The sequence below is a fragment of the Podarcis liolepis genome (genome assembly GCF_965112155.1).
Source record: "Podarcis liolepis genome assembly, chromosome: 8".
Taxonomy (NCBI): domain Eukaryota; kingdom Metazoa; phylum Chordata; class Lepidosauria; order Squamata; family Lacertidae; genus Podarcis; species Podarcis liolepis.
Genome location: NC_139560.1, coordinates 34,552,217 through 34,567,559, shown reverse-complemented (window position 1 = coordinate 34,567,559; position 15,343 = coordinate 34,552,217). Strand labels below are relative to the sequence as shown.

General features: G+C 43.5%; 1 protein-coding gene across 3 annotated transcripts in view; it reads right to left on the bottom strand.

Moving 5' to 3' along the window:
* Window positions 1-9,581, bottom strand: part of CPA6 (carboxypeptidase A6) — a 46,214-nt gene extending 36,633 nt beyond the window's left edge. The window contains exons 1-2 of one of the 3 annotated variants that reach the window (XM_083517605.1): window positions 9,280-9,345; window positions 3,734-3,774 (exon numbers count right to left, since the gene is read on the bottom strand). In XM_083517605.1, the coding sequence (XP_083373731.1) occupies window positions 3,734-3,735 (2 nt within the window). In that variant the 5' untranslated portion in view covers window positions 3,736-3,774; window positions 9,280-9,345. Of the gene's footprint in view, window positions 1-3,733; window positions 3,775-9,279 lie in introns of all 3 variants that reach the window. The other 2 variants (XM_083517604.1, XM_083517607.1) reach the window with 2 other exon arrangements.
* Between the last annotated feature and the right edge of the window lie 5,762 nt (window positions 9,582-15,343).

Sequence of the window (15,343 nt, the reverse complement as noted above, 5' to 3'; positions counted from 1 at the left end):
CTGCTTGATTGTAAAAAAATAAATAAAGTGAGTTACAAAAAAGATAGCTAGGAGGAGGGGTTCCTGTGGGTGCCGGCGAAGACCTCTTCAACTACCTGTGAATGCATGAAAAGCTACTGTAGGTTTGGGGAACCTGTGACTCTCCAGCTGTTACTGGACTATAACTCCCATCATCCCTGACCACTGGCCATGCAGGCTGGGGTTCATGGGAGTTGGAGTTCAACACATCTGGACGGCGTCAGATTCTTGAACTACAGGGAAATAATTCATGAGTGATGTTGATGACAGTTGGTCTGTTTAATGTAACATTATAAGAGTTTCCCCCTTTTTAAACAAGAAAAAAGGCAAGTGATCTCTGCTTAAAATTAACACGCTGATTATTCCAGTATGGCTTGTCTCTGATATTCCTTTGTTGTAGGGCAACATCTGGTACCTAACTGCCAGTTGAAAGGTAAGTACCGCACATGCAATTTGATTGCGCAGCAAAAGCTGCCAGCTTTCAGTCCTTTACTGCACACAATAAAATCTTTTTGGAATAGTTAATTTTACGCTATCTCTTTTCTTTCTCCCCGAGGCATTGTGCAGTCCTCGTTCCATTCCAATACCATTTCAGCTGTGCTTCTGCTATTCCTACAGTTGTTAAAATGGAAAAGAAACTTGCCTCTCTCACTTTGTAATATGCCACATACACATTTCATGAAGATCAGCATACTTTCGGTTAACTTTTATAAGACAAAGGTGAAAAACTGGATAAATGCACCACTGCTAGGCTATGTCTGCATCTAAAAACAAGCGTTTCTCAAGCAAATGCACATGCCATTAGATCTTTTCAGTGAGTGATCAATTTAAAATAGGCTGTCCCTCTGTATTTTTACTAGGAACTAAGTTCCACATATTGGGACGCAGGTGGCGCTGTGGGTAAAAGCCTCAGCGCCTAGGACTTGCCGATCAGAAGGTCGGCGGTTTGAATCCCTGTGGCGGGGTGCGCTCCCGTCGCTCGGTCCCAGCGTCTGCCAACCTACCAGTTCGAAAGCACCCCCGGGTGCAAGTAGATAAATAGGGACCGCTTACTAGCGGGAAGGTAAATGGCGTTCCGTGTGCTGCGCTGGCTCGCTAGATGCAGCTTGTCATGCTGGCCACGTGACCCGGAAGTGTCTGCGGACAGCGCTGGCTCCCAGCCTCTAGAGTGAGATGAGCGCACAACCCTAGAGTCTGGCAAGACTGGCCTGTACGGGCAGGGGTACCTTTACCTTTTTAAGTTCCACAGTGGTAGACAGCAAGGTATTAATTAGGCAGCAAACTGAGGTAATGTAGCTTCCCCCACCTTTGACACCTGCACATTAGGTGCAGATGTTTGCCTATGTGATTAGAGAACACCAATGTCCTTAGGCTTTCCTGGAGGCTGGAACCCTGTCCAATTAAGAGTTCCACTGCACAGTGCCTAGAGATCTGAGCATAGGCTTTCCTTCTGCAGAAATCCATGCCTAGGTGAGTGTGGAGCCATGGGAAGCCTTGTGCTCTTGGAGCCAGTAGCACAGCCTCACTGTCCCCCTCATCACAGGGAACCCCGCTTCACATGTATAAAGCTTGAAGGGGGCTAGTGAGATACTCCCAAGTTTTAGTGAGCATAGTAGGGCTTTCTAACAAATAACCAGGTTAAGAACATAAGAAGAACGCTGCTGGTCAGACCAAAGGCGCACTTATTCCAGCATCCTATTCTCACAGTGGCCAACCAGATGTCTATGGGAAGTCCCCAAGAAGGGCATGAGTGCAAGAACACAACTCTTCCCAGTTGTGTTCCCCATCAACCAGGATTCAGAACTACCTCCAATATTGAGGTAGTACACATGGTCTTATCATCCATGAGTCTGTCTAATCTACTCTGAAAGTTCTACATTTTGGAGGCTGCCACAACATTTGTAGTACTGCAGACCCTCCAAGTGCCCCTGTTTTCGAGGGACGTCCCTGATTTACAGAAGCTGTCCTGGTTTCTGATTTGATCCCAGAATCTCCCGCTTTTCCTCAGCATGTCCCTATTTTTATTGGACAAATGTTGGAGGATACGGGGTTATCCAACCCCCAAGCCTGTCTGAAGGCAATCCACTATAGGGAAGTTTTTGTAAATGTTTATTGTTTTACTATGTTTTTATATATGCTGGAAGCTGCCCAGAGTGCCCAATAAGATGTGTGGGGTAAAATTATCATCATGGAATGGAACGTCCCTATTTTCATTGGATAAAAGTTGGAGGCAACGGTACTAAGTTCTACAGTTTAACAATGTGATGTATTTTAGATTTATAACCACCACCCCCAGGCACTGTGTTAAATGCTTAGGGTGTTACTCTGAAAGGATTCACTCTGGGAGCCAGGGATGACATATTTCCCAATGCATTTTTTACTTTTAAGTAGTTCTAGGGATCACTCATCTGATAAGAGCAGTGGCATAGGGGAGGAAAATTATCCCCCCATAAACTTTGGGTTAGGGGCCTGCTTCCCTTACCTTTTGTAATACTGCTTAGCTACTCTTTCTAAAACTAAAGGGGTGTTTAGTTTTATTAACATTGGTAGGAATACAGTTAGAGGTTGTGTGTATTATTAAAGCCCTCTACTTTCCCCTCCACAATTCAAAACCAGCTTAGGAGGTGGTCTTTAGATCAGGAAAATGGTACAGGGAAAGGGTTAATCCCCCCCCCCACGTCATCGCTCCACTCAAATCCAGAACACCCTGCAACTGCTTTAAAGGATAAAGACATAAATGTTGAGAGATCCCATCATGTATTGTGCCATTTTACTGGTAAAATGTTTTAGATAGTTGTTATTGTTGTAAGTCTTAACTGGAGGAAAGCTAGTAAAACCTGCAATCACCTGGGAATTACTGTATTACCCAATTTATAGCTGAAAATGATCGCAAAAACAATTTATAGGTTCAGAGTTGAGTGAACAAGACCCCAAGGAATACTTCTAGTTCCTGCAGTAAGCCTGGTAGGGAACTATGGGGATGTCTGAGAAACAAGCAAGTTAAAAATTAGATCTCCAATAGCTAACCTTAGCTGTTGATAAAAATGAATAGTTGCTAAAGGAGAGCGTCTGATGAACAGTACTAAAGCCATTTTGGATAATGCACTAAACCATGGTTTAGCATGACAAGAATGAACTGCAACAAGCATTGGGCTTTCATACTCCTCTTTCTTTAGTGCAGCTACAAAGGGTTTGGGAAACTGTGGCTTTTGCTTTTGCTTAAACATAATAGGCCATGTCATGTTAAGCTTAAGTATGGTTAGGAAACAGGCCAATTTCAAACAACAGTTTGTGAACCTGGCTTATTTTCACTAACCATGAAAAACACACAAAACTGTGGTTCATTTAAAATGGAAGCTGAAACTTCCAATCTCCTTGTGACCATGCAGGAGAAGGAGAGGGCAGGTGGCAATGTGCAGACCCAGAGGAAGGGAGGTTTGATACACTTAAACCAATTTAATGGTCTTGCTTTCCAAGGATTTCTGGACCCAGTTCTGAAAGGGTGAAACTTGAGCTAATATTTGATGCATCTGAGGAAATGGGCTGTAGCACATGAAAGCGGTTTGCCAATTAAAAATAGTCAGAATTCACCCACAACTTCAAGTGCCCACACCTCTTTTTTTACAACATATCTGACACTCATTTTAAAGTACTAACTTCCAAGGTAAAACTCTTACAGTTTAGGGTTAAAATGAAAACCTATTTTTCAACCTACATGGCTTTTGGTTCCTTTGAGGTATGGATTTCAGGAAGGATCTGCTCTGACATCATGATGGATTACAACAGTAGGATTACAGATGTTGGGGCCAGAGAGAGAGACTTTTTTCCCTTTTTTCCCCAAGTGTAAGCAACAAAGCAGATAAGGACAAGCCGAGCACTGTACCTGCTTGGATGAATGAGATAATAAGAACTTACATTTTGTAAACAATAACAACAATAATTTTTTTATTTATACCCCGCCCATCTGGCTGGGTTTCCCCAGCCACTCTGGGCGGCTTCCAACAAAATATTAAAATACAATAGTGCGTCAAACATTAAAAGCTTCCCTAAGCAGGGAAGATAGGAAACAGTGCTCATTCCATCAACAATGATGGAGTCCAACAAAGTCCAACACCATCTGCTGCTCTTGAATTGTCTCCGTTCCAGGTGGTTTTATAAGAATTACTATTTGACTTCTGCTTGAGTTTGCTTTTTTCCTCCGGCCTCCCTCCTTTTTTCTTTTGTGCCTTATCTTTTCAACGGTAATACTGCAAAAAGAAACTGTTTTATCTGAGTATATGTAAGCCTTCTGAGGAGGCTTTATGGCTGAAGAATGGGATGCAACCACTCTGCACAAACAAACAAACAGAGAGGAAGGGCCGTGGGGATGAGGAGGTCAGTGTGGTGCAAATGCACTATCAGGACGACTGGACTGCTTCTGCCTATGTGTTTCCACCACACTGATCTCACCACTACTTTTCCCTCCCAGTAAGCAGCAGCAATTCAGCTGTCAGGAGGTTAGGTGAGCACTGCTGCCCGCTACTGATTAAATTTATATATTGTGAGCTCTAGCTCTCTCTGCTGTTTTTGTTTTTTTGATTCCGCTTTTAGACTTGGCTGTTTTGGGTTGTTTTTGTACTTGTTTATACTTTGTTGGCCATCAGTTCCTTTTTGGATGGGAACAGTAGTGCATACATTGTTTTATAAATAAATGCATCAAATTTTTATTTTGAAAAATTCATCTTATTTACAGCCATCTTCAGAATTCAATTTATTCTTCTTATATAAACAGAATGGAAGTCCCACCCCCTGCACAAGTTCTGTACATAGTCCAAGGCTGAAATCCTATGTACACTTACTTAAGACTAAGTCTCACTGAAGTTAGTGAAACTTTTCTGAGTTAACTGTATAAGGAATGTGTTGTAAGGCAATCATATGACTCTTGTTGAGATCTTTGATTGATGAAGAATTTACTGCCAAACAAATCTTTTTCTGGAAAATGGTGACTCTTCCAATAACCACTGTATAATAACAAAGCTTTTACAAGGGTATACTGCCTGCCCAGTTTTAACTAGTATCTAAAACCTTTAATGTTTAAAGTAAAAACTATCACTTAAAATTAAAATATAAATGATAAATGGATCTCTCTTTAGTGTCTGTTTGAGAACACTTTTATGAATAATTCCTAAATAGTATGGATGTTTGGCAAGAATCTATTTTTATCCTGCATTATAGTATTCACAAACTTTATAAAAAGCTCATGTCAATCATCGGATTTTACTTTGCTTAATACAATAAATTGCACATTGTAATTTATAAGCTACATAACCAACTTACTCCAGTGCAATCCCACTGAAGTTAGGTTAAGACTGTGTATTCCTTTTATTGTTAAGTAGTTTTGTGGTTCCGCCTCTGCAATTTCCAGAGTAGTTTAACAATTAATCCCTCTTCCCAGGGAACTCTGGGAATTGTAGCTCTGTGAGGGGAATAAGGTTCTCCTAACAACTCTCAGCACCCTGCAGTTCCCAGAATTACTTGGGGGAAGCCATGCCTGTTTAAGGTAGCATGATACTGCTTTAAATGTATAGAACAGATGAAGCAAGAAATTGCATGGCCATCTGTCAGGGATGCAATAATCCTGCACTGAGCGGGGGGTGGGGGGGTGGGATTAAATTACCTCAAAGGCCCCTTCCAACTCCCAAATTTTATACTTCTCTGAGGACAGAGGTTTGCATTTACCACAACAGAAGAGTAACAGCAACATGGATTCATTGTTCAAGAGCCCTGAAGCACTTTTACAGTATGACAGAGAGAGAACTATGGTAGTTACAAAAGGGATTTGATGTGGTGGGAAACTTTAAACCTGAAGGCTTCATCGAAGCCTTAAGGCAACTTAAATAATGTGGACCTGCTGTTATTGTTCACAAAGGGTACTAATTTCATTGTACTGGCAACAACTGCTCTCTACAATTTTTTTAATCCCCTCAATAGCTGAAGTTCTAGCTTGCCTATCGTTCCTCCAGTGAACTTTGTTCTTGTGCTACTAATCACAAGCCTAAGCAATCTTCTTTAAGCATTCGTTAAGTTTTTGGCCTGTCTTGACATCATCAGGAAGGGTCAAAATTGTGGGGGGTTGTTTTTCACCAGGAAGATACCTGCAAGTAGGCACTGGACTCAGACCAGAAAGCAGCTGTCATGTGTTAAGTGCCCTGTCACTGCTAGTGACCTAGGGGTGAAATCCTTTATATCGTATTACCCGTTCCATGTACTTTCTTCTCCTAAAGCGTATGGAATGTTTTTTAAACTTCAGTGAATGGTTGTGTTTTAACTGTGGAATTCGCATGCCTAGCTAGCCTTAGTACTTTAATAAAAATGAAAAGGGCAAGGCCATTCTGACTTCTTTCTGCTCATCTTGAACCACCTAAAAAAGCACCACTTTGAATGAATCCTACACAGATTGTGCACTGAAAAAGGTATCGTTTTACTAGCATTGCTCTATAAGGTAAGCAATTTCTGAAGCCACAGCCAGTTATTTTGAGAACATGCACTATCTGGTTGTCCACACTAAACAGAATTAAAGTGGGGAAGGAGTACTGTATTTTTCCATGCATAAGACTAGGTTTCCCCCCTAAAAATAATGTCAAAAATTAGGGGGGGGCTTATACACGGATACATCTCCCTCATTTTCTTAAATCTGAGTCCCCCAAAATAGGGGGTGTCTTATACATGGAGGCATCTTATAGACAGAAAAACACAGTGGGTAAATTCTTGGCATTTAACAGAAGAGCCTACTGCAATAATGAAAGTCAATGCTCAACTTTGTTTAAAGCATCTTTCCAATATGAGACATTTCCCTTGTATTCCAGGGTCACTTGTGAAAATTATTTTTCTATCTTGTCTACTTTGCAAAAAGCAGGTTGCAAACTATGTGATACAGGATGCATAATTGTTAATGCCAACTGTGTAATTTTTAAAGGCACTTAAACACAAAAATATAACATTGAACCACTTAAGGAAGCATATTTGTAGTTCAGTTGGCTGAGCTTTGGCTGGGGACATGGGAAGGTGTTCTATAATGTGTCTGATGATCTCTGTATTATCTACCCTGACGGGTAGCATCTTTCCAGAGCCTCCGATGAAATCTTTCCCATCTCCTAGTCTTTCTTCTACATAATAAACATGAGCCATGGTATCTGCCCTAGTTCCCAGCTATGGAAGTGCTAAGGCTACAGCTATTGAGGAAAGGATTTTGCATTTGTACTAAAACTAGTTGTTGGTAGGAGCTTCCACTATAGCAGAGATGGGGGACCTTTGGCTCGCCGGATGTGGCTGGACTAAAACTCCTTCCATCCCTAATCATTAGTGATAGCAGAATCCAAAAAATACCTAAAAGGCCACAGGGTCCCCATCCCTTCTAAGCTGGAGCTAGTGCTGGTAAAAGGCATCAGAAAAATTCAAAAGCGGAAGTTGGATTTGCACAGCAGCTGTTCTGGGCTTCAAGGAATTATTTGACTACATTAGTGAAACGACAATCTCCACAACTGGAATGAAGAGAACTCTGTTGCTCTGGCCTGGCGGTGGACTTGAAGTTCTGCTCCGTCCTGCTCTAAGTATTATCTGCCATTCCATCTTGGGGAGGTGGGTAGGGGGTGGAACGTATTGTATTTTCACCTGCATCTTCCTCTTGCCAGTATCATGCCAGCCTAGTTCTTGGGTCATTTCACACCTATTTGGTTACTTGCTTATGGGTCTTTAAATGTTTTATTTTATTTGTTTGTTTTCAGAATGTATACCCTGCATTCTCACCAAGGTTTCAAGATGGCTAGCAACAAAAACATGTACAAGAAAAAAGAGAACAAAATTTAATTGTAGTCTGTCATGTTATGCTTCTGAGTCACACAGAGAGCAATGCCGTGGTGGGGCTTATAGATGTTAATAACAACAATCTGGATCAATCCATTTTGGTTTAATCAGTGGCCACCTTTATTAGCATAGGTTGTCCATCATTAATATCAATGGGTCTTCCATCTGAGTAAACGTTAAGGTTGCAACCCTGTGCACAAGTTTGTGGGAATTGTGGGGATTGAGCTAAAAGACGAAAAATAATTCACTTCAAAAGGAATCTTCATTTCTGTTCTGGCTACTTTTCTCTGTGTCTAAGGCTTCAAGTCTTAGGCTTCAGTCTTATATACTGTACACACTTAACTGGGAGTAAGTTCTGTTTAGCTCAACAGGACTTACTTGTCTGACATAGGTCAGCTTGCACTGCCAATTCCAAGAGCTGTGGTTTGCCACGATGCATTGCAATTTGTAAATTCAAATTATTGTATGCAGTGCTATTTTTCTAGAAAAAGAAGTGCCAGAACTCACCATGGATATCTCCCTTGTTCTCTTATAATGGCAATGGCACCCACCTGAGAGGTGCAGGAACTGAGTTCCGGAAAGTTCCAGCTGGGGGGGGGGGGAGCCCTGCACAAAATCATCTAATGTGAAAAGGATCTAGGAGTCTTAGCAGACCACAAGCTTAACAAGAGTCAACAGTATAATGCAGCAGCAAAAAAAAAAAAAAAAAAAAAAAAGCAAGCTGATGCAATTTAGGCTGCATCAACTGGAGTCTAACATCCAGATCAAGGGAAGTCATAATCTTGCTCTATTCTGCCTTGGTCAGACTCCACTTTGAGTCCTGGGTCCAGTTCAAGAAGGATATTGAGAAGCTGGAAGGACCGCAGAGGAGGGTGACTATGATGCTAAAAGGGTCTGGAAACCGAGCCTTATCAGCAAAGTAGAATGCCTATTAGCATTCATACTTTCAGGTGTATATTCCTGAAGACTCAAGGGCTTTCTGCAAGGAACCTCCATACATTGCAGAACTTAGTTTAGTCCCCAGACAGCATGGCCAGCGGCCAAGGAGGATGAGACTTTCAGACATCCCTAGAATTGCACTGGCCATCCTGAAAACCCAACCACATCTCGAAAGCCACGGTTCCCTCACCCTGACTGAAGTAATTAAAGAAGTGAGATATGAACAATCAAGGTCCTCCGACTCTAAATCCAAGAAGACAATTATAACGATTCACAATTCCCCAACAGTGGCTGCCATCAGCCCGTGCAAAGTGCAAGATGAGAGCAAGAGAGGCGCTACTTCCGCGCCCTGGTGCGCCTCCAGACGTTGCTCCCATGAGCCCCAGCCAGCGCGCCCAATGGTCAGGGATGAGGGGAGCTGGAGCGCAGCAGCCTCTGGAGAGGCACTGGGTTAGAGAGGGCTGCGCTCGGCACACTTACCCGGCGTAGCGGTTGCCGTAAGCGGAGCTTCGTCCTGCCACAGCCTGCAGGAGCAGCGGCAGCAGCAGCAGCAACGGGCGGAGCGGGAGAAAAGGCGCGGGCGCCGCCGCCTGAAGTTTCATGGTCGCGTCGAGGTAGGAGCCAGGATGGAGCTGCCCTGCGCGCCCCTCCGCCTCTGCCGGGCGTACAAAGGAGCCGGCCCGCCAGAGCCAGGAGGCGGGAGGGAGGAGCAGCAGCGTGGAGCAGCCTCCACCCCCGGCGCGCTTTTCTTTTCTGGGAGGGGCGGGGGGGGGGGCCGGCTGGAGCAACAGGCAAGTTCACTGGGAAGAAAGTTGAGCGCGCTTCTCCAGAGCGGGGGGGGGGGGGGGGGCTCGACGGAGACCAATGGAGGAGGCGCGCAATTTTTGAAGCGGAGTCCAAAGCGTGCAAATGAGGATACAGATATGCAACCTGAGTCCCCATTGGAGGGGCTCACAGCATTAACACCCCGAGAAGGACTTCAATTTCTCTCATAGCCTAAGCCTTGGATTCAAGCAGAAATTAAGCTTGGCAACAGGAAGATAGAATGAGAGGCAAAGGAGGTGCTGTGGGATTGGTGGACGTCAATGTTTGTTTTCCTTTTTAGTGTTTATATTATTAATTTGTAAGATTTGGATTTTTTTTATATGCTTGTTTTTGTGTATTGTTATTTTTTGTGCTTTGTTGTTGTTGTTGTGTGGAAAATACGAATAAAATTTACTATTTAATAAATTATAATAATAATAAAAAGAAATTAAGCTTGGCTTTCCCTCTCGGCCTTCTTCCTTCTGCCTGCTGGTAGCCATCTCTCTCTCTCTCTCTCTCTCTCTCTCTCTCACACACACACACACACACACACCCCTCAGCTAGTGCTTTTGTCCTCCTGACTATCAACAGGTTGAGGGAGAGGGGCCTACCCATTTGACGTCTGGCACAGAGCCACTTCCTTTGTTACCCTAATGACCCTTCCTTAGTTGCCATTACCAAGAAGATGGCCTGGCCACTCCAACAACTGAATCCTTGCTGGATCCAGGAATTAGAAGGGACTCAGACGTACAGCCTAATCCTGCCTCCCGAACTCACAACAATATTTACTATTGATGGAGGATTGGCTTGTACCTTGTTTTGTCAGCTAACACACCCTCTTCCCCATCACTACACATGTAAAAGAGTAGTGCTGAAACAAAGATCACCCATCTATATACTGAAAACGTAACAAAGATAGAATGAAAAGATATTTGACATGAACATACAAAATAAAAACATTCCCATGGGTGGCCTCTCCAAACAACTGTGATTCTTAAAGGGCTCTAATTTCAGCTGAGCTCTTGGTGGCAAAAGCTAAGTTTCACTCCTGGGGGGGGGGGCACTGCAGAACATGCAGTTGAACTTTGCACTGATGATAAATAATGATGACGATGGTGGATGTGTAGGGATGTATTTAGACTGCAAGCTCCCTGGGTCTTCTTGTACTCTGCAAAGCACTGTGCTCATGGACGTATGTATGCAAATAATAATAATTTCTGAGGGAACTGTGCAAAATGTACTCTAATGCACCTGGCAGCAGTGCCAGTGGGCAGCAGCTCTCTGAGCAAAGGTGAGTAGGTGAGACCCATCATTTTAATTTCCCACAATGCATTGCTTTGTGAAATGTGCTTGGTGAACTCATAACCATGGGCGAAGCCAGGACTTTTGTGGGGGGAGGACAAGCCTTTTGTTATGGGGAGGCAGAACCTACATTATGCTATGTATTTTTATTGATTTAGGGGGGCAGCTGCCCCTCCCTGCCCCCCTGGCTACGTCCATGCTCATAATGCTGAGAAGGTAGGATATTAAGTGGTGCCCAGGGCAAACATCACTGGTGGGTGCTGCCAGCTTTTCAAGGAGGCCAGTTCCTGACTCTAGCTCACAAGTCAACAACTGGTCAATACAGCTATTCCTTTCTGGGATGCTGAAAATCAGTCACATGCCTCAGGGCATCTAGGGAATTCATGGCACATGTGTGATTTGGACCAGTGTTTTCTTTGATCACAGCTCAGTCTATTCCCTACGCTGTTGCTGCTTTCTCTTTGTGAGTTGAAGCTATAAAACTATTTTGTGGGGTTTAAAATTTTGTTCCCTGGTTGTATTTGAATATGTGAATGCATCTTCAGCATTTTCTAATTTGAATCGATTTTAGGTCTGCAAAAGAAAAGCCTGCAACTTTGTAGAAGACATTGATCTTCTGCAGAGAGCTTCAAACACACACAACATATCTTTATGTATTTTAAAATGAAAACCACTTAAAATAAAAAAACTCTCTAAGGCAGTTTATAATAAAAATAGAATAGTAAAAATGGAAACAACATTCAGTAAAATTGCCTTAAAACTGGATCACAACAAGATAAAAGGACAAATGTATATCACAAAACTGAGAATTCTCTCTCCCCCAAATTCTCCTAGCCAATTTTTCAAGCAACTTTTAAAAACCTTGACTTCTGATGGTGCAGCAGAGAGTGAAAAAAAACCAACTGGCTACATGTGTAAAAGCTTCCCCACATATCTCTGGATCTAAGCCAAAAGCACATTTCTTTGTGTACCATTTATGACTGTAGTAAGAGCTCTTTCCATCCCCTGCTCTAACACAGTGAGAAACATGAAGGAAGATTATAAAGTATTTTTATATGTCTAACTTAGGGAATGGTATAGCAGCACAGAGTTATACCAAATTATTAACGGTGTGATCCTATTTATGGCTTACTGAGAAGCAATATCCATTGAGTTCAATGGTACTTACTTCCAGGAAAGTGTGTTTAGGATTGCAGCCTAAATCATTCTTGGCCCCAGGTTGACACCAGGATAATAATAAGGCAAGTGTATGAGCCTATCATTCTGTGTTTTAAATGTGCTGCATAGTAGAACATGCCACCAGACAGCATCTTAGATCACAGGAGATGGTTGCCTATTTACCCCTGAGAAACAAATGCACAGGTATGGATCTTTACAAATGTATCCCAAGGTGGTGGTGTTTTTTTATTTCTTTGTTACTCAAAGACTAGTTAAAAACAGATTCACGCCGATCACAGAAAGACGAAAGCTTTACCATCAGTCTGACCTATTGCTTTCTCCTGACATTTGACAGTTTAATTGGCAGTGCCTCATGTGGTGGGTGCCTGTGTGCCGGCAGGGTTAATCCCATATAGCACATGCTCGTGCTTTGCAAAGCCCTTGCAGAGAAACAACAATAATAAATAGCTGGCGGCATCTGGTCAACAAAAGGGGGTGTTTTCCAGCAACAAAAGGATTTGGCATCTTGGCATTTCACAGTTTGCAAACAACATAATCCACATGGCAAAGGCACCGGTAAGCCACCAAATGCTGTTCTAATTCTGAGGCTGGTTCCCAAAGAGTCTTCTAAAAGTGTTCCTGAAGTCAGATGAATGACTTGTGTCTGGCTTGTGTGTTGCAGCCAGCAGAGATCAAGCGACATACTTGCCTTTATTTTTGTGTGATGCAAAGAGTTCATTCCCCATTCTAGTACTTCAAGGGTTGCAAAAGCCTACCCAGAAGTGCTTAGTTTCTCCCACCCCCACCCTCTCCCACTCAATCTTTCTATATATACTACCCAAGTGAGCTGCTCCTTTGGCGAAACACCAAGCAGATGTGGACCAGCTTCAGCAATTCCGGAGATATAGATCTATTTAATGGCCTCAGCTGTTACTGCAGATTCCCGCATCCCACCCTGCCACCCCCTGCCTCCAGGAGCCTCCCAAAGTCCAATTGCTACACCATGCTAATTCAGTAGCAAGTTTTCACATGCTATGAAATCATTCCAGAGCAGATCAATAAATAGTTTGGGGGGTAGCTGTAGGAAACGTGCATGTGGTCAAAGGGTGCAGTTCTGCAACCATTTAAGCCTTATCGGATTTCCTCTGCGAAGGGTCAGTGGATGAGCTCACTTTCATATCCACAGCCCTTCATATTTTTGTTTCCTGCTTGCCCACCACCTGGGCTAGGCTAGTTGTTGCTGTTGCTGTCGTTGTTCCTTTCATTTCTATACCACTTTATACTTTTAAGAAAAAAAAAGGAAGTTCCCCCAGAATGTCTGCTTTATATACATTATTTACACAATGGGCCCCACGTGATTGGCTAATTCCGGGATTCTCCTGTAGGCCAATCAGGTTGCGGATTCACTTCCACCTGGAGCTGGATTGGGTGGCTTCTGTGGACCCATCAGACTGCTGCATTCTGGGTCCTATTGTTCTAGGACCAATCAGACTGCTGCATTCTGAATCCTATTGTCCTAGGACCAATCAGACTGCTGCATTCTGAATCCTATTGTTCTAGGACCAATCAGACTGCTGCATTTTGGATCCTATTCAACTCAGTACATAACATCCCTGCTCCTTGTCTCCCAGAACTAGAAGCGGCATGAAGAGGGTGAAGGAGAGGTTGGCTTCATGCAAACACATTCTCTGCTTGGGAAAAGCCCTGGAGGATGTATCAGGTAACGTGCATTCTCACAGCCTTCTAAGTTCCCTGACTTAGAAGGCTGTGAAGATGCACATTACCTGCTGTGAGGATGCACATTACCTGATTCCCCATGCCAAAATCAAATTTACTGAAACTGTCATCTGCACATGTGCTGTCATTTGTGCATGTGCAATGGCTGTCTCCAGCGTATACACCTCAGCTTTACCACAGCTTTTGTTTCCGAATCAGATGGAGGCCGTTTTGACAGAAAGTGCATCAAACAGGAAAATTTCTCTATAAGATGTAGGATACCACTAGCTTCAACTACCAGTGGTGGGAGCAGACTGGAGTTAGTAACCGTTAACATGTGGTTCTCAGCCTATTTCAGACTAAATGTATAAGTGTCTATAGAATGGCACCATTACAAATAAATGGTTCAATGTAACTAGCACAAACATGAACAACTGAAAACTACCAAGGCAGCAGAAGTTGAGTTTTATTTGTTCATACTGATATGGAATAATTTAAATACAAAGGCATCTCTAGGCAGGGGCGGAGGAAGGGGGGAGCGGTGGGGGCGGTCTGGCCCGGGTGTCACCACTGAGGTGGGTGACAAAATGCTGGGCGGCACTCACTGTGGGGCCTGCAGTGCATCCGAGCCACGCATCTCTCCTGGGAGTGACACGGTGGCTTGAGCTCCCGCAGGTTCCGTGCTACCCCAAACCGTCTGCCCGCTGCCTCACCCTCAGCTGTAGGGCAGCTGAGTGGGAGGACGCAGGCAGACTCCTCAGAGGGCCCACAGAGCATCCTGCCCCAGCTGACCCTGCCCCACGGGTGGCTGGCCCCGCCCCCAGGGATGGCTGGCCCCACCCCTGGGCGCAGGGCATGCACACCACCCCAGGCGCCTGATGGGCTTGCTGTTTCTAGGTTCACTTCCACAATATAATGCAGATGACTAATAGCACGCAACTCAAACTATTCACAGCTGCAAGGTTTTAATACTAGCCTATCATTATATTCCTGGTTTAAAACCCCAAGTAGGAAGATAAATACTGTGTAAACATATACACATGGTGCCTATAATAATATAGCATTAGGCATATTGTGTACACAAAATTATATTAAAGAAAGGCAAAAAAGAAACACTGCTCAGATGTTGTTAATCCATCTGTCACCTGCAAGGGTAGCCCAAGTTACTTGATGATGCCTGCTTGATTAATATTATCATATAGTATGTCTTAACTTGTGTACTGAGAATAACATCTGAAGTCTGTGTACAAAGAAAATGTTCCACATTTCATATTTACACATAAGCTTAAATTAGGAAGCACCAAGCTACACGTGTTCTCATAAATTACAGTGGTACCTCAGGTTACATACGCTTCAGGTTACAGACTCCGCTAACCCAGAAATAGTGCTTCAGGTTAAGAACTTTGCTTCAGGATGAGAACAGAAATCGTGCTCCAGCAACGCGGCAGCAGCAGGAGGCCCCATTAGCTAGAGTGGTGCTTCAGGTTAAGAACAGTTTCAGGTTAAGTACGGACCTCTGGAACAAATTAAGTACTTAACCTGAGGTACCGCTGTACTTTGTCAG